General features: G+C 49.4%; 1 protein-coding gene across 6 annotated transcripts in view; it reads left to right on the top strand.

Annotated features, from left to right (window-relative positions):
* PHF24 (PHD finger protein 24) overlaps positions 1-8686 on the top strand; it is a 25572-nt gene extending 16886 nt beyond the window's left edge. For 3 of the 6 annotated variants that reach the window (XM_006758546.2, XM_006758547.2, XM_015560554.1), the window contains exons 2-9: positions 1848-1899; positions 2011-2229; positions 2894-3079; positions 5075-5153; positions 5454-5659; positions 6006-6166; positions 6445-6540; positions 6866-8686. In XM_006758546.2, coding sequence (XP_006758609.1) covers positions 1852-1899; positions 2011-2229; positions 2894-3079; positions 5075-5153; positions 5454-5659; positions 6006-6166; positions 6445-6540; positions 6866-6962 — 1092 coding nt within the window. In that variant the 5' untranslated portion in view covers positions 1848-1851 and the 3' untranslated portion in view covers positions 6963-8686. Of the gene's footprint in view, positions 1-1847; positions 2230-2893; positions 3080-5074; positions 5154-5453; positions 5660-6005; positions 6167-6444; positions 6541-6865 lie in introns of all 6 variants that reach the window. The other 3 variants (XM_006758548.2, XM_006758543.1, XM_006758544.2) reach the window with 1 other exon arrangement.
* Positions 8687-17724: the final 9038 nt, after the last annotated feature.

Here is a 17724-nt window from a genome sequence, read left to right as displayed (position 1 = left end):
AAATAAAGAAAATAGAGAGTTTAACTAACTCTACTAATCTTTATACAATATATTATGTGTATTAAATAATCACAATGAACACCTTACACAATGTTATATGTCACTTATATCTCAATAAAGCTGGAAAGTAAATATAAAACTACCCTCTCTCTCTTTACCCTTGACCAATCAATTGTTTTATTCCTAAGTTTCTCCAATTCTATTTACATGGTATCAAATACACTTAGTCATCATCATTCCTGATGCTATCATTTCCGTTTAAACCCTCTACATCTTGCCTGGACTATTATAATAACCTTCTAATTGGCCCTAACCTTTTCTCCTACCCGCTGTCACCTTTTCCCACAAACAAACAGAGGGTAACTTCTGACCCATCCTTCAGGATCCACGCTGACTCCCAGTAGTGTGGTCTCACTTCGTTTAAGCACTTCAGCACTTTGTCTTATTCTTCTTTGAGTTTTGATATTAAGTAGCTTGAGTGGTAAGACTTCTCCTGTCTTCTGTTTCCTGTGATGAGTGGTTAGTGCCTTGCACAAAGTACTGTTCAATAAACCTTGATTATAATGGGGATAGAGAGCAAGGTTAAAATGGACCCTGCTCCACTTTACATAGAACAAGCATTCCCCCCGCTGAATCCACTAAGGCCCCTCAGGCTGGAAATAGCAAACAGCTTTGCAATGTGCCCTCACTTTCCAATGCCATGCTCTGCAGAGGAAGAGCAGGGATGACGTTACTTTTTAACCTGTAAAGGATATGGACCTTTCTTGAAAGGTTCAGAAAAATCAAAGCAGAAAAATGTGGGAGTGACATGAATAAAGCCTCACAAATGTGAGAAGCACCTTAGAGCTTGTCATGGGCCAGTTGTTGGGTGGGCTAAGAGATAAACAGACCCCTAAAGAGGCACAGCTATTAATTAGGGGGCAAAGGAGAGTTTGTGACTTTGACCACATGGTAGCGTTTCCCGACTACCTATTCAGGAATCCTCTGGAAATAGGAGTTCATTCACTCTGACTCAAAAAGTAAGCATTTGATGTGGATTATCCCTGGGTGGGTTGTGCACAGCTCTTACTGGAGGAGCTTCCCTTAAATCAGAAGGCTGAAATATGTTGCTGCAGTCATTAAGCCTTGGGTCATCTTGTGGGGCAGAAGAGAGACTTGGGCTCTGAGGTCTCCAACTACCTCAAAGTAGTGGAGGCCTGGGATCCCTGAACCTAATTGGCTTTGGGACAGGAAGGATGATAGAAATACCATCGTGCTTCCCAGTCTACTAAGCACAGGTAAGCCCATGAACTAAGTTATCTTCATGACAGCCCTATGAAGTATGGTGAGCAGAGAGCCTCATTTCATAGATGGGGGAAAAAACCAAGTCACAGACCAGTCAGAAGTAGAACCAAGGCCTTCTAACTCCTTAACAATTGCTCTTTCCACCCCACCACTACCGAGTTAGAAAAAAAAAGAAACTGCACTGGCCTGTGTTACACAGTGGTTAGAACATCAGTCCACATACTAAGGGTCACAGGTTCAATTCCAGGTCAAGGGCGCATACCTGGGTTGCAGGTCTAATCCCACCCAGTCTGGGCACGCACAGGAGGCAACAAATTGATATGTCTCTCTCACATCAATGTTTCTCTCCTTCCCTCCCTTCCACTCTCTAAGAGAGAGAGAGAGAGAAAGAGAGAGAGAGCGAGAGAGGGAGAGAGAGAGAGCGAGAGGGGGAGACAAGAGAGAGAGAGAGAGAGAGAGAAGCTATTTAATAACATTTGCCACTTAGGTAAATGCTTGAAGCTGATTGGCTCAACACGGTCAGCCATTAGCTGAGTCCGGGCCCCTCTGCTTTTTGCTCACAGAGCCATGGGGGTGTTGATGTCCAAGCGGCAGACAGTGGAGCAGGTGCAGAAGGTGAGCCTGGCCGTGTCTGCTTTCAAGGATGGGCTGCGGGACAGGCCTTCCAACCAACGCACAGGTGAGCTTCCAGGGTCCCACCATGACACTGTAGAGGGCTCTGTCCAGGAGGTGCAGGAGGAGAAGGAAGCAGAGGCAAGCACCTCGGTGCTCCAAGAAGAGAGCAGCATCCACTGTGCAGCCTGGGAGAGGCTCCGAGACGGGCGCGGAGTGGAACCCGAGGAGTTTGACAGGAACAATCGTTTTACCCCTCCTGCCTTCATCCGCCCCACCCGGAAGCTGGATGATGACAAGCCTCCGGACATCTGCTTGGAACCCAGAGAGCCTGTGAGTGTCCGGTTAGGGACGATTCACCAAGTTTTAGACCTTCTGAGGCTCAGGAAGCAGGACAGGGTGGCCTGGGTGTGGTTAAAGTGAGCCTCAAAACCAGGAAGATGGCGTTCACTCTAGAACGACCTTTGAGTTTCTGCCACAAGAATAAAATTGTTAGTTACCTTCTGGATTAGTCTTCGTGAAAGACTTGAGGCAGAAGGTGACAAGGAATGACACCATGGCAGGTCTCCCGCCAGCCTTCCCACCTTAGGGAGAGTACTGCCCCGTGGAGGGAGCATTCGGAAATGAGTGGGGTGGGGAGAGTTTGGGGAGGTCACGATAACTGTGGGAGTTGCTACTGGTATTTGGTGCCAAGAAAATCAGGATGCTAAGTGTCTGGCAATACCTGGGACAATCTCTCACAACAGATCATTCTTTCCAAAAATGGTAGTAGCATTCCTGTTGAGAAACATGGTCACACAGGCCTGAGCAGCTGGAAGAGCCTGCTGGTTCTTGTCTTCCAGAGACAAGATGAGAAATACTGCCTTAGCACTGCCTCCAGTTGGAGCTGTTTCTCTAGGCTGCTCCAGGGAGACTCAGCCCTATATGGGTAGCTCTGTGCTTGGTGGCCGGAGGATCTTGCTGCACATCCCCGTTCATTCCTGCCATCTTTCCCCAGGTCGTCAGTGATGAGATGTGTGATGTCTGTGAGGTCTGGACGGCCGAGAGCCTCTTCCCATGCAGGGTCTGCACCAGGGTTTTTCATGATGGCTGCCTGCGTCGCATGGGCTACATCCAAGGAGACAGTGCAGCAGAGGTGACCGAGATGGCACACACGGAAACAGGCTGGAGCTGCCACTACTGTGTGAGCCTGGACTGCAGGGGCCGTGGGCTGTTGCACCTCAGAGGACATGGCACTGTTTCTGGAGGCTCAGTCTTAGAATACCGGTTTCTAGGCAGTGACCTAAAGAGTTTTCCAATAGTAGATGCAAGGGTCCTAGAGCTAGGACAGGATTTCTCTACTTCAGTATTGCTGGGATTTATGGCACAATAATTCTTTGTTGTGGGAGCTGTGTGCATTGTAGGATTTTTAACAACATCCCTGGCCACCTCTAGCCACCATCTAAACCAGTGGTTCTCAACCTTCCTAATGCCATGACCCTTTAATACAGTTCCTCATGTTGTGGTGGCCCCCAACCATAAAATTATTTTCGTTGCTACTTTGTAACTGTAATTTTGCTACTGTTACGAATCGTAATGTAAATATCTGATATGCAGGATGTATTTTCATTATTACAAATTGAACATAATTAAAGCATAGTGATTAATCACAAAAACAATATGTAATTATATATGTGTTTTCCGATGGTCTTAGACGACCCCTGTGAAAGGGTCGTTCAACCCCCAAAGAGTCGCGACCCACAGGTTGAGAACCGCTGATCTAAACACTAATGATTCTCAAATCTGTGTGTCCAAAGCTAAATTTTCTGTCTCTTGGACTTATATTCATCTCTATGCTTTACATGTACTTCATATTCAACATGCCCCCAAATGAACTTATCTTTCTCCTAAAACCTGGTCTCCTTCCATTTCTTATCTCTGTGAATACCACTTCACCCTACCTCCCAGTTACCAATCCCAACTTATTTCTCTCTTTAATTCCTCACATCTAGTAGGTCAACAGGTCCTATTGATCCAACTTCCTAATGCCTCTCAACTCTCTCCATTCTCATGCTTTAGTTTAGCCGCTCATCTATACTATATACATACAGCCACCTAACTGTTCTCCATGCCTCCAGGCTTTGCCCCTCTAATCCATTTTCCACACAGCTGTCAGAAATTTCACAGTGGCACTCCACACTTCAAAACCCTTCAGTGACTCCCCTTTGCGCTCAAAATAAAGGCCCAATTTGAGGTGTTCAATAAAGGGTATTTGAGGTATCATAGCCAGGCTTCTGCCTACTTCCCCTCCCTTTTATCATTCCTTCCTGCTCTCCCCACACACATACGCTACACTCCAGCCTTAGTGCACATCTCACAGCGTTACACACCACTGTGCCCAGCATATACAACGTTCTCAATAAGTGTTTACTGAAAGAATGGTTTGAGTTCTTTATGAAATGCACAAATGAATATTCATGAAATGTCTGCTTCCTCTTCTTTGCTGGTATTTTAGGGGAGGAGGGAAATAACCTACTAGAAAGAATCTTTGATATTTTAAAGACTGTGATACTGTAAATGAATGTTAACAAAATAACACATCAGTGCTCTTTTGGAATTAAAACTTGTATGGCACCACAAAAAAAAACCTCATTTGATTCTAGGAACTTTGTCATAATGGCATCTCTTTCAAAACCACTTTGGAGTGATACAACCCATTAGGAGCAGAGTTACAGTTAAAATTATTTTAAGCTAAAATACTCTTGAGCACCATCTAACACAGAAGCCAGTTCCCTAAAATGGATAAAGATGGAGCTTCTCTGGTGGATGGGGCCAGGGATTCACAACTGCACTTTCTCGTCCACTTTCTCACTTGCAACAGCTTCCTAAGGCACTTCCGAAGTACCTCAGAAAATAATTTTAAATAACTGTTTTAGTAAAAAGGACTCAGGTCTGGAGTCAGGATACCTGGTTCTGGGGAAGACCCTGCCCCACACTTGAGCAACTCTAAGCAAGCCCTTTCCCCTTTCCCCTTTCCCCTTTCCCCTTTCCCCTTGACTGTGAATGAGAGTCTGGGTTTACATGACCTCAGAATTGCCTTCCAGTTGAAATACTGCTTCCATTCCTCTGGCTCTTTGGCCTTTCTTTCTTACTGGCCTGTGTGGCCACTGACTCAGCTCTTCTTTTTCTTCTTTCTCAGAACAATCTCAACTTGCTGCTAACCGAGGAGGAGATGTATAGCCTCACGGAGACCTTTCAGCAGTGTAAAGTCATCCCGGGTAAGGCCGGATGGTGCTGCTGGATGGAGGGGCTGGGCTGATTTCTCCATCATACTTTCCAGGATGAAAGGAATATCGTGGAATTTGGGGGTGAAGGGGTAAATAGGTCCCTGTTCCCAAGCTGTTGGCCAGCAGGCGCACCCACCCCCAGCACAGCCTGAGTCATTCTAGTGATGGGAGATAAAGACTCTTCAAGAGCTGTGGATATAGGGGCTCTGGAGGGTACCCTAGAGGTGAATGGAGGTGCCCCATCGGATGAGGAAGGAGTGGGCATGGCTAGCATACGGTGCCTCCCCATAGATTGCTCTCTGACGCGGGAGGACTTCCTGCGCTACCGCCACCAAGCAGCAAAGCGGGGGGACAGTGACAGGGCTTTAAGCGAGGAGCAAGAGGAGCAGGCAGCCCGCCAGTTTGCAGCCCTGGACCCTGAACATCGAGGACACATAGAGTGGCCTGACTTCTTGTCCCATGAGTCCCTCCTGCTTCTGCAGCAATTGCGTCCCCAGGTAAGGGCCAGCTGAGGTGAATGTCTATGGGATACGGGGTGACAGACACCTGGAAGCATGTTGGGCAGGTGGGGGGAACACTGGGTATTCTCTGAGTAGGGACCGGTACCAGAAAAGGGCTCAGGTGCCATCCAGTGGCAGGTGACCCAGTGCCTGGGCCGAGGAAACTGCCCAAGGAAGTCTGATCTGCACTGGACCCCACTGCGAATGTTGGTGTTACCAGAAAGGCTCTGGGCTGCCGCAAAGGGAGGCTGCAGAGGTGGTAATGGAGGTAAAATTCTCTGTGGCCTGACAGTTCACAAAATATGTTTACCTCCGAGATCTTAACTTGTCTCTTCTTCCTCAGAACTCTCTGTTAAGGCTTCTGACAGTCAAGGAGCGGGAGCGAGCCCGGGCCACCTTCCTGGCGTGCGGCAGCGGGAGCACCATCAGTGAGGCAGAGTGCCACCGGGCACGGCACTCCTGGTTCCACAAACTCCTCCCAGAGGCTCCTTCCTCCAGTGTCAGGTCTGCTCCCTACCAATCCCTGCCCCCACTGCATACCCTCCTCCTTTCCCACCCAAGTGGCCACGAATAGGAAATGTACCTCCCTGCTTCTCCTGCCAACAGCCAGGAGAGGATCCTCCTGTGCATTAGACAGAGGACAGTGACCCCTACTGGCCAAGGCATGGGGCCGTCTCTACTCCAAACTGTTGTCCCATATCAGAAAGCCTGGACGTGCACATGGGTTCACCAGAGTTTGGGCGGGGCGAGGCTTTTCACTCCAATGCCCTTATGCCCAACAGCATCAGCCATGTGGGTCCCATAGCAGACAGCAGCCCAGCCAGCAGCAGCAGCAAGAGTCAGGACAAGGCCCTGATGCCCACAGAGCGTGAATCCAGGTGAGTGGGATCTCCTCAACTGGCTGTGTGCTCCCCCAACCACCCAATACACACAAGTAAGAGTGGGCATTACCCATTGTCACCCCCAAACAGTAAGTGCCCACCTCAGACACCAGGCTCCAGGAGGGCACATTTGACCACAGATCCTTAGGGCCTGCCAGCTGGGCTGTCAGCTTGGAAGCACAGTTGGCCATAACCATGTCAGGCACACTCCAGGGCTCCTGGAGTTTTGTCCAACTCCAGCTGTACTGACACTGGGATCAGGTCTCATGCGCCTCCGGGCTCCGCAACAGCCTCACAAACCTGCCCTTTGATTCTGTTCTAGATCTGTGGACTGGCCTACCTTCCTGCGGGAGAATGTCATCTACATCTTGGCTGCCCGCCCAAACAGCGCAGCCATTCACCTGAAACCCCCAGGATAGCATGGAGCAGAGAATTCTGGGACAGTGGCGTTCTCTCCTTTTCCCTTCTCCCTCTCCCCCACCAACCTCTGGTACTGAGGCTTAGGAGGACGGAGCACTGCCAGCATCTCGTTTTTCACCAAGTTATGGCACTGAAGTCACCATTCCCCTCACAGCAGAGGCAGTAAAAGCACTGCCACAGCGAGAAGCCCTGGGAGCTGGGGCAGCACCCAGTCCCGGACACACCCACCCACCTCCACATGATAGACGGAACCCACCACTGCACATGGATATGCCTGCACACTCACCCCTTGCAGCCCATGTCTTCAGAGACCTGGTTCTTTTGGTTTAAAAGGACCAAAGTTCCTTTGTGAAGCCACTGGTATAGATGAGGGGTCTTGACTCACCCCATTCTATTGGCCAGTTCCAATTCCATTAGATAAGACACTGGCCAAGCAATTCTTAATAAGGGGCATATCAGACCCACATGCTGTCCTGGAGATGCTGACAGGTTCCCTTTCCCCCAATGAAAATCCCTCCTGTGCTGAGCCACTGTTCTAGTAGGTGTGTGCTATGTCCCTCAGGGGTGTTGGGGTGGGAAATGGTTAAAAACCACCACTGCACTTCAGCACATGATTTACTTAAATTCCAATTCCTGCTAACAGAGAAGGTAACGCGTCTGTGGAGCCCTAATTAGAAAAGGGGGAGGCAGTCCCTCCCAGGGACCCAGAAGTCTAGGAACTTCTCAGCCAGGTCATTCAAGTCCTTTAAAAGTCTTTAGAAGAGCTGTCAAAAATCAAGGTGAGCCATCGTGGCCCTTGTTTTTCAGATGCGAGCTCACGGCCCAGAGCCCAAGGGGCCTGAATGGAATAAGTATGATGGCAGGAGTCACCGCCCTCTGTGTTAGATGCTTCACCCAAGTCAGCTACCACGGAGACCTGCAGCCTGAGCTCCAGTGACGACAAGGTCTGGATGGAAGAAAAGAGGCGAAGGCTCACGCTTTTCCGTCCTTCCAGCTCAACGCGACTGTAGACCTAGAAAAGTGTGCCATTGTGTGGAGAACAGACAGCCTCCTCCACAGACCCAGAAAGAGCAGCTCCACAGAAACTCTGAGGAGGGACTTCTTCCAGCCTCCCTGGCAAAGTGGGTAAGAGGCTGGATCGAAGACGAGGATCTGCATCTCGGCTCTCTTAAGCAGATAAAATTCCAGCAGAGCCTCACAGAAGGACGCAGTTTTCTCTTCTCCCCATCACTGAGATACGGCCCGAGCCGCTACTTCTCCCCACTGTTTGCTACATGTTCTTCTCCACCAGGATAAGGCCTGGGCCCAGAATGGGAGACCTCTGGGGACAAGCAGAGGCTGCCACAAGGCCACCAAGCCTGGCCTCCACGCCCCAGCAATCCTTCCTAAGTTCTCAAGTCAGTGCCTGCTGTGGGTCAGCCCTGGTCCTGGGGTTCAGGTTTCTGTTTCCAACCGAATGGCAGGTTTAGCCAGATCTGACTACCACGAGTTATTTGAGAGGGGGTTGGCTCTATATGCGGGAGCCAACATATCGCCATTGCTCCCATAATTTGTACTAAATTGGGTGTTTACAAAAGCAGCAGCACACAGCTCAGTGTTGAGATGCTTAGAGGAAAGAGGGGAGCCACAACGAGGAGTATGGTATGGTCTCCTGAAGAAACTGCCTGACCTGGGAGCAGGGTGAGAAGCTTCCGGGGTTGGATTATTTAGGACTAAAATGAGACAGATAGCAGATGAGACTGGGTTCGTGGAGATGACGCTGGAAAATTCAAAACCCACAGCTTTTTTAATATTGATTTTTGTTGTTGTTAATCCTCACCCAAGGATATTTTTTCCATTTATTTTTAGAGTCCAAGGGGGAGGGGGGGAGAGAAACATTGATGTAAGAGAGACCCATCAATTGGTTGACTCCCAAACGCGCTTTGACTGGGCCCAGAGGTTGAACCTGCAACCCAGGTACGAGCCCTTGACTGGGAATTGAACCCACAACCCTTCAGTGCGCAAGCCAATGCTCTAACCACTGAACGAACACACTGGCCAGGTCCAAAACGCACAGGTTTTTGTAAATATTTCTTACCCATACTCTCAGGACTGATCAGTAGGAGGGGTCGTTATTCAGCCCAGCCAAAAGAAAGAAAAGAAAGAGAAAGCACATGACTCGGGCTAAAGGCCTGCATCTGAAGCAGCCAGGCCTAAGAAGATTAAAGCACATTAAGCGCAGGGCCTCCTGCTTACTCTCCTGGCAAATCACTTTCTACATCAATGGCCTTGGGCTGCTGGATCTCGTGGACAGGGCATTTTGAGTAAAGACACGCTCTGGACTTGGAGAGCTGACAGCTTTTTTTCTCCTGCCTCATCATCAGTCACAGGGACTAGAAGTCTACCCTCTTGTTCCCTGACCTTTACAGATCGAGGGGATGCCTGTCTCTCTGGAGATGCAGCTTCTAGCTTTCCATGGGTGAGTGGTGAACGACCACGGGCCAGGTCGGCTAGCTGGGTCCCTAGGCCTGGCAAAGCAGACCCCAGAGCTCTTCCACAACAGGATCGGGCCCGTCTGGGATCACCTCTCCCTATTCCAGGAGAGCAAGCTTCCTTGGTAGGGGTATGCTGCAGAGGGCCCAGGGAACATTGCCCGCAGCAAAAGGTAGAGTCTCCCGTCCACAGGGGTCCCAGGAAGCAGAAAAGCATCGAAAAGCAACCAGCTTCTGTAGGCATCTAATTTTTACCAAAGGAGAGGTTCCATAGTCCTCCCCGTCCAGCGTTGCAGAAGCCCCACCCCAGCCCCTGTTCAGGATCTCCCTTTGTAGTGTCCTAATCCACGGAGCCCTTTTATCAGCCTAGTGAACTCAATTCTCTATTCTTTTCAAGCCCTTTCATCACTGTGACCGTCTGAAATTCTGCCAAGCACAAAAACTGCTGTCTGATTCTAATAAGGATAAGAGAAAATGTTTCAGTCTTTTCTTGGCAGCCCAAAACTGAGATCAGTGCTTTTCCCAGAAACTCCCCCCTTCCCCCACCAAGAGAAGCTGGAGTTACATATATGCTCCTCTGAAAACCATCTGCCCAAGCCTGTTTTTCACCCAACCGTCCTCTTCCCCATGCTCAAATTTAAGGACAGGGACCTCTGGATGACACAATGAAGCTGCAGCAACAGAGGGTCAGCTGAGACAGTAGCTATGGCCACATGATGTCTCTAGGTCTGCTCTGTGGCTTCCTGTGCTAAGACCAGCCTTCCCCAACAGGTCCAGGCTCTACACTTTTGAGCAATGATCACTTTGGATCCCAGGGATGGAGCAGTTCCCTCACTCCTAGGTACTGACCCACTCTCAAGTGCTCTTCTTCCTTTGAGGACAGCCACAGCCAAAGCCATGAGCACATTGCCTCTTCCTGCCCTCAGCCCACGTGACTGGGGCTGCAGGGCTGACACTGGCCTTTCTGGCCCTGGTGCTCCCTGTGGGATGTCACCCCGGCCTTGTTTGAGTGGCCAACTCTGGGGGTTCCCCCCTTCCCATCACCAATATGGGAAGCACAGAATCAAACTGCCTGGGAAGAGGACACCTCACGGGGGGTAAGCCCAGGATTGTGCCTGGGCCTCTTAGGCCAAAGCACAACCTCAACCATTGCAGGTCTCACAGCTTTAGTAAGAGTGATGCCAGGAAGCCCTAAAGCCCCAGACCGGCCCTGACCACCCCAGAGCCAAGAGTAACCTCCAGGTAGGACTGGTAGCAGACTCTCGTGGCCCTGCAAGCATGTCCTCTTCCAACCAGCAGGGTAAAGGCGCTATGAGGCAGAACAACCTTGATGCCACAATTTCAGGACATCCTGGCAGCACCTGTAACCACACCCCGTTCACCTCTCTATTACAGTGGAATAACATTGCTACTTTCTCCAGGCCGTTTAGTTTGAATTTGCCCAGGATCTCTCTCTGGGCTCTTGCCTGCAGCCTAGACAATAGAGATCCCCCTGAGTGGAGGATACTGATGCACATGCCTGGACTGGGCACTTTCCCTGCTGTTGCTTTCCTGCTGTCACTGCTTTTGGCAACCTTCAAAAACAGCTTATGGAATTTCCACTAGACCCAACTAGCACTAAGGAAAACCTTGTTCCCTCTGGGCCACATGCCCTGATGACCCAGATCATGGAGACGGTGAAAGGTCTGGTCTGGGCCACTAAGAAGCCTAATTACAGTGCGTACAGAATGGGTTGCTGTGTCCACAGACATGAACAAGGTATAAGTATCAAGGCCTTTCCATATCGTAGCCTCCTTTAAAAGATGGCCGATGCTCTGTCTCTCAGCCAAATTCAGGCCTGTGAGGTGGGTTCTGAGAGCACTCAAGTAACAGTGGAGGATCCTATGTCCTGTGGTCCTTCATGCCCTTCCTATGTGCTTCTCTGAGGAAGGTAACTTGACAGTAGCTGAGGGGAACATCCCCAAGTCCTGTCTCCGCATCATCCCAGCTGCATGCTCCTCCCACGCTCAGCTTTCACTCTAGAAGGAGCTGATGCTCCAGGGGGTGAACACAGTGGAAATCATAATAAAGAGATTGTGATGCTATGTCAGCTTCCTGTTTCCTATTGTTTGGGGCATCTGCTGAGTTTCTGTGTGATTTCCTATCATTGGCCAATTCCTGAGTCTGAGGCTAAGACAGGAGCAGCTATAGCCTCCAAGAACACAATACACCATGGCTCTCTTTCTAAAGCAGGGGTGGGCAAACTTTTTGACTCGAGGGCCACAATGGGGCTGGAACAAAAGCATGGATGGAGTGTTTGTGTGAACTAATATAAATTCAAAGTAAACATCGTTACATAAAAGGGTACGGTCTTTTTTTTCAATAGTTTTATTCATTTCAAATGGGCCGCATCCAGCCCACGGGCCGTAGTTTGCCCGCGGCTGTTCTAAAGCTTTCTTGGTGCTGACCTTCCCAAGAAGTAAGTGATGTGTGGGAGTGGGAAGAGGCAAGGGTTCCATCACCAACACAGAGGGGACATGGACGCACTGAAGAGGCCAGAGTTTTTGGAGAAACTGAGGAAGAGGTAAGTCTTGTAAGCCTGTCTGCTTTGTACTGTCCCATCCTTCCCATCAAGGGCCCATTTTAAACACTCTTCTCTTCCCGGTTCATGCTGAGCTACAAGTAGGGAAGCTAGTTGGCTGTGTTTTCTCCGGGTCTTCTGGGCCCTCCTTGGTCTGAGAGTTTCTTACCCATTCTTGCTAGTTGTTTTAATGTGACATATTAGGGTTGGTTAACTGCAGTCTGGAGAAACTTTCAGAGGACGATGGAATCCCCACTCATGTCTTTACCCGGTAAGAACACAACCAGTACCTGTAGCAGAAAGCATCTCCAGTCTGTGGCTCAGGGGCAGGTTCTCTGCCTCCAAGCCAAATACAAATAATTGTTAACATTTTTATGCACTGGGAAGTTCTAAGCGCTTTGCATAAAGTAATTCCTCTTCGAAACAACCCTATGAGAGTTGTATTACAGATGAGAAAAGTGAGAAACAGTGATGCTGAAAGTTTCTCAAGGTTATAGTCACGCAGCTAGGAAGCAGGGAACCAGGTAGTCAGGCTTCAGTACCCATGTTCTTCACCTGCCCACAGTTCCAGGCAGAGCTGGGGTACAGCCGATGGCCCCTGCCTAACGTACACCTCACACACACAGCTGCTGTGTGGTCCAGCACCTCCCCTTCCGACCTGCTGGGAACAGACAGATACAAGTAGCCAGGCCTATAGCCACATCACAGGATTTCTTACCACCTGCACAACTCAACCCATTCATTCACGGGTTCCCATACCTCTCCTCCCTGGAGTTTCCCGTGGAGGTCCGTCCCGCTCAGAGACAGCTTAATAACATCTCACAGGTGCCTTCTCCTTTCTCCAGGTTCAGGGAAGCAAGCATTGGGACAGAAGAAGGCATGAAAGCTGGGCCTCTGTGGACACCCAAATGACAAGATTTCCCTACCCTCTCTCCGGCAGTCCTGACTGGAACTTCAGACCCTCAGAACCCTCCTACCAACCGCCCACATGTTCCTAGGGCTGGCTGGAGCCTTGGTTCCACACGAACTCCCACCCACCCGGCCTGCGTTGACTCAAGTGCGCTCCTCTTCTCTCTAGGGAAAATCATTGCCCCAAGGGAAACAGCAGCTGCTAAATTTGCTAATCATGGAGTAATGTGTTCTCTGTCCCACCCCACCCAGAGTTACTTAAAGTTTGACATTGCTAAACCTCAGTTTCCTCATCTGTAAACATCTAGAAAATAGTCTCTCTTCTGTCTGCCTCCCAGGCTGATAGTTGAGTGAGGATAGAATGAGTTAGATAAGAGGAAAGAGCTTCATACACTGCAAGGCACTGAGTAGCAGCATGGATTTCTGGCCCCACCTGAAGGCTATGTGTATATCATTTTCCTACCCACCCACGGGCATGGCTCCGGGTATGACCATGGCCTCTGTCCACAGTGCTGAAGCCACAGCCAAGCCAGCTGGGACCCTTCAGTCCCTTTTATTTTTCTTTTGTGATATATTAATTTATTCATAAATAAATTTAATTTAAAGTCTTACATTTTAACATTTATCAAAAGCAAAAATATAGAATACTTCACAAATTTGTGTGTCATCCTTACACAGGGGCCATGCTAATCTCTATATCATCTCAATTTTAGTAGATGTGCTGCCAAAGTGAGCACTTCGGTTCCTCCTTGTCCCACCTTTACGTAAGCAGTACAGTGAGATTTCCAAGCCCAGGGATTGCCCTGAAACTCAAAACACATTGCCTAAATGTTTTTATTTCATTTGTTTCAAGTATCTTTGTTTTTAAAGTCAATATAACACTCCTTTCAAATGGGCAAGATGTGATTTAGCAGCTCAGAGAGAAAAGATGTTGCAGCCTTCACTTGGTATGGGTGAACAGTATGAGTGGCTACAAAAAGACTGATATAACCTGAGGCTACATGGAACAGAGCCCGAGTCAGAGGAGAGAGCAGGCTGGCTTACTTGTACACTGCACTGGCATGCGAGAAAAAAAAATCTAAAAGCTAAATCAGGCTCCATAAACTGAAACCCAGACAGGGGAGCATGGTCTTTGTGCCTGGAACAGAACAAAGCAGCAGAGGAACCCATGAAGGCCTGAGGGGTGTTCAGCTTGGAGAGGAGCAGACGTGAGGGATGGAGAGGCTGATACCTGGCAGATGGGACCTATCAGGGCAATGTGACCTCAAACACAGAGCGAAGACCAAAGATGGAGTAGAGGCAGATTTCTGCTCAGTGGGACTAAACGCTAATGTGTATCAGCGAAGGCAGTGAAGCTGTGTGAGCATATCAAAGAAGCGTTAGTTGGGGAGGAGGATGCCATCCAGGTATCCAGTACTCTTGAGACCTATGATGCCAGGAAATGACTAAGTACCTTCAGGTGAGTGTCCAGCCCTGAGCCCAGCTGAGCTGTAGGGAGATCCATGTTTGTACAAACCTACATGACCCCCAAAGCATCAGCATAACTGAGTTAGGAACTTTAATTTATTTAGTTCAACCTTTACCAGCAGTTCTCAACCTGTGGGTCGTGACCCCTTTGGCGGTTGAATGACCCTTTCACAGGGTCGCCTAAGACCATCCTGCATATCAGATATTTACATTACGATTCATAACAGTAGCAACATCACAGTTATGAAATAGCAACGAAAATAATGTTATGGTTGGGTCACAACATGAGGAACTGTATTTAAAGGGCCAGAAGGTTGAGAACCACTGCAAGGACCTGATGTTGCACGCCCTCTGCTGGTCATTCCTTGCACTGTCCTCTCAACCAAGGCAAGAAATGACCCCTTGAGCCTTTATGATACAGGGCGGTGTAGATTCAGAACGTGCAGCGAGATGCCAGACAAGTACCAGAGCGTTAGATCGCTGGTCATTGTTCAATCAAAGTACAGGATCAGAACTGAATCTTCGGACGAGTTCGAAAATCTGTATCTAGATGAGGGCTCATTCATGTCTAGGAGGAGGGCTCACACTAAGGCTGGGTTTGGCGAACTGTCTGGTTCAGGACTAAGACTAAGGCCAAAATGAAGTATGTATCCAGGTGAGATGCTATGGGTCTGACCTCAGGAAGAAGTCAGTCTGCATCCAAGGTAACGGGATCAATGTAGCGTTCCTGTTACAGGTGGAAGCATCAGGTGATAAGCACCAGCACTGGAAAACGCAGCACAGATATTGCCAGGGGATAAATATAAGGTACGGGGGACAGAATGAGGAAGTCACTAATTTCTAAAGGCCTCCCAACCTTAACCCCTTCCCCAACAATTTTTTTGTTAAAAACGTTTCTTTTTCAGACTAATTTTTTTATTTTGGTTCTATATAGTATTTTTGATGCTGGTTATGAAAACAGTTTGTAACTCGTCTTCCTATAAACCATATTTTTTTACCATATTTTCTTAGTATACTCGTCGACGACTGAAAAAGAACATTTTGTGAAAACGAGTATACACGTTTCTGCCGGGGAAGGGGTTAAAGATAGTAACGGGCAAGCTAGGGCTCCCTCTCCCCTCAGAAGGTAAATCTCAGTATTCTAGTTCCTATTAAAGCTCCCTACCAACCTTAGTACTGCCACATACAAATCATAAGTACAATTTGGGGACAGGAGACGTCAAAGGGCTAGTCCTGTCACTGCAGAGAGCTGGCAGCTGTGGGGGTAGTCTTCCTTTCCCCCAGGGTTCTGTTTCTACTGGCAACAGTGCCTGGCAGCCTCCCACACCCAGATCTTAGCAACCAAGGGAGCCCCTGGCAACTGCTGCCATGGTAACAAGACAGGGAACTGAGCATGGGATGGAGGGGGAGCACTTCCCCCGAAGCTTTTAGGATATGTGCAAGATGGGGGGCTCCCCCTCCCATACACAGTCTGGGATGGAACATGTGCTCCTGTCTACCTCCCCATTGGCACCCACCCCCACGTGTGCCCCCAGGTTTCCGGTTCCTTCAGGGTGAGGAAATGAGGAACACCTAGGATTATGACATCCCATGGGGAGGGAGGGTAAATGGGGTGTTTGGAACTGACAAGATCACAGATGCATGCATACACCAGCAGACACGATGTCAGTGTGTCAACAGCCATGAAGCCACACTTCATCCACTCTTTGTCACACAGACATAGGCTTACACAGTCATTTCATCACACGTGCACACTAACACAAATCACACACCTACAGCAAATAACACAGAGTCGGGCACACTACCACACAAAACTAATTACACACACACTCTCTTGCTCACAGATTGCATTACAGATATAACAGTACAAATAACTCCCAACCAGACAACCATTCACAGATGCACTCACACACCCAGATATCTGTGAACGTTCAGGCTAACAGTTAACTTTGTGAGGATTATCTATATCCAGGCTCAGAACTAGGTGCATCATGTGTTACCTTAATTAACCCCCACAATAATCCCATGAGGTACTGCTGTTGTCCATCCCCATTTTACAAAGAAGAAAATGAGGCACAGATGTGGCAAGTAACCTCACGAGGACGACCATCTGTCTCCAGAGCTTCCGTTTTTCTGCCCTCGGCCTCACCCTGATTCCTCACACACACACTTGACACATCGGGGCAATAGGGAACCCAGCAGACAACGGAGTCCGTGCCACCAATACCTGAACACACAGTCCTGAACCCTCAGAGTGCTAAGCCTACACGTTAGCATTCACAAGGCCCAGGTTAAGGGCCGGTGACTAAATTTTCTGCCTCCGTGTTGGCACAGGCAAGGCTGGAGGAGGCAAAATACACAACTGGAACAGGAGGAAACAGAACCACCCACAACCCAGGCCCCCATGAGTCTGGAGTTAGGGGAGTGAGAGCCTCCAGATCTAAGGAGACAGCACCAGTCCTGGCTCCCTTATCCTACTTTGCCCATCTCCATGTCACACTCTTCCATTCCCTCATCACCCCACCTCCCCTCCCTGCCTCAGTCTTCCTCACTCCATCTCTCCCATCCCTTTGCTGCTCACCCCATCTCCCCTCCCTTCTATTCCTGGTTCCCCTTCTCATCTTCTCATCTCCTACCTATCTCCCCTCCCCTCCTTTCCTCAGCCTATCTTCCCTCCCTTCTCTCCTTATCCCCCAAACCCCACCTCTTCTCCATTCCCCCCCCCCACCTTTACCCCACTTCCTGTCCTTTCTTCAGACCTCACAGTTCTTTACACCTGGACACCCATAGTGAGTACCAGAAAGAAGACAGGTAGTGGAGACTGCAGTCCCCTCGGCCTCTCCTGCTCTGCTCTGTAGCCTAGGGACTGATGCTCTACCAGCCTCAGTTTCCAGCTCTATCCAGTTTGCACTCTATCCACCTCATGGGTGTCCACACTCTGTCTCTGAAAAAAATGGCCAAGAAACAGAGGTGAGAGCTTCTGCCCTGGCCCTTCCTGTCCTCAAACCCTCCAAGAACTCCTTCTCCCTCTTCACCCCGAGGCTACCTCCCCCCCATCCCCCGCCACCTCCACCCCCTTCTCTGTAGCACAGATGGGCCTGGGAGACAGTGACGTGGGCGCCAGGCACCGTGTCTGCTCGAGCGTCGGCTTCCGCTGGTGACCGCCTCCGCAGCCCTGCCTGCTCTGAACAGCGGGGACACCGGGCTGAGATTTAATGGGGAAAGGGGGTGGGGTGGGACTGAAATGTACGATTCCGAGGGTGTTCATAAAGGAGATCAAGTGGAACTCGGATGAAAGGCTAAGGCGGGGCGCTAGGATAGGAGAGATCATAGGAGCAGAAAGAATTAAGAATA

This window comes from Myotis davidii, unplaced genomic scaffold, assembly GCF_000327345.1.
Source record: "Myotis davidii unplaced genomic scaffold, ASM32734v1 scaffold534, whole genome shotgun sequence".
Taxonomy (NCBI): Eukaryota; Metazoa; Chordata; class Mammalia; order Chiroptera; family Vespertilionidae; genus Myotis; species Myotis davidii.
The sequence above is the reverse complement of the archived record's forward strand: the minus strand, read 5'-3'. Positions and strand labels throughout refer to the sequence as shown.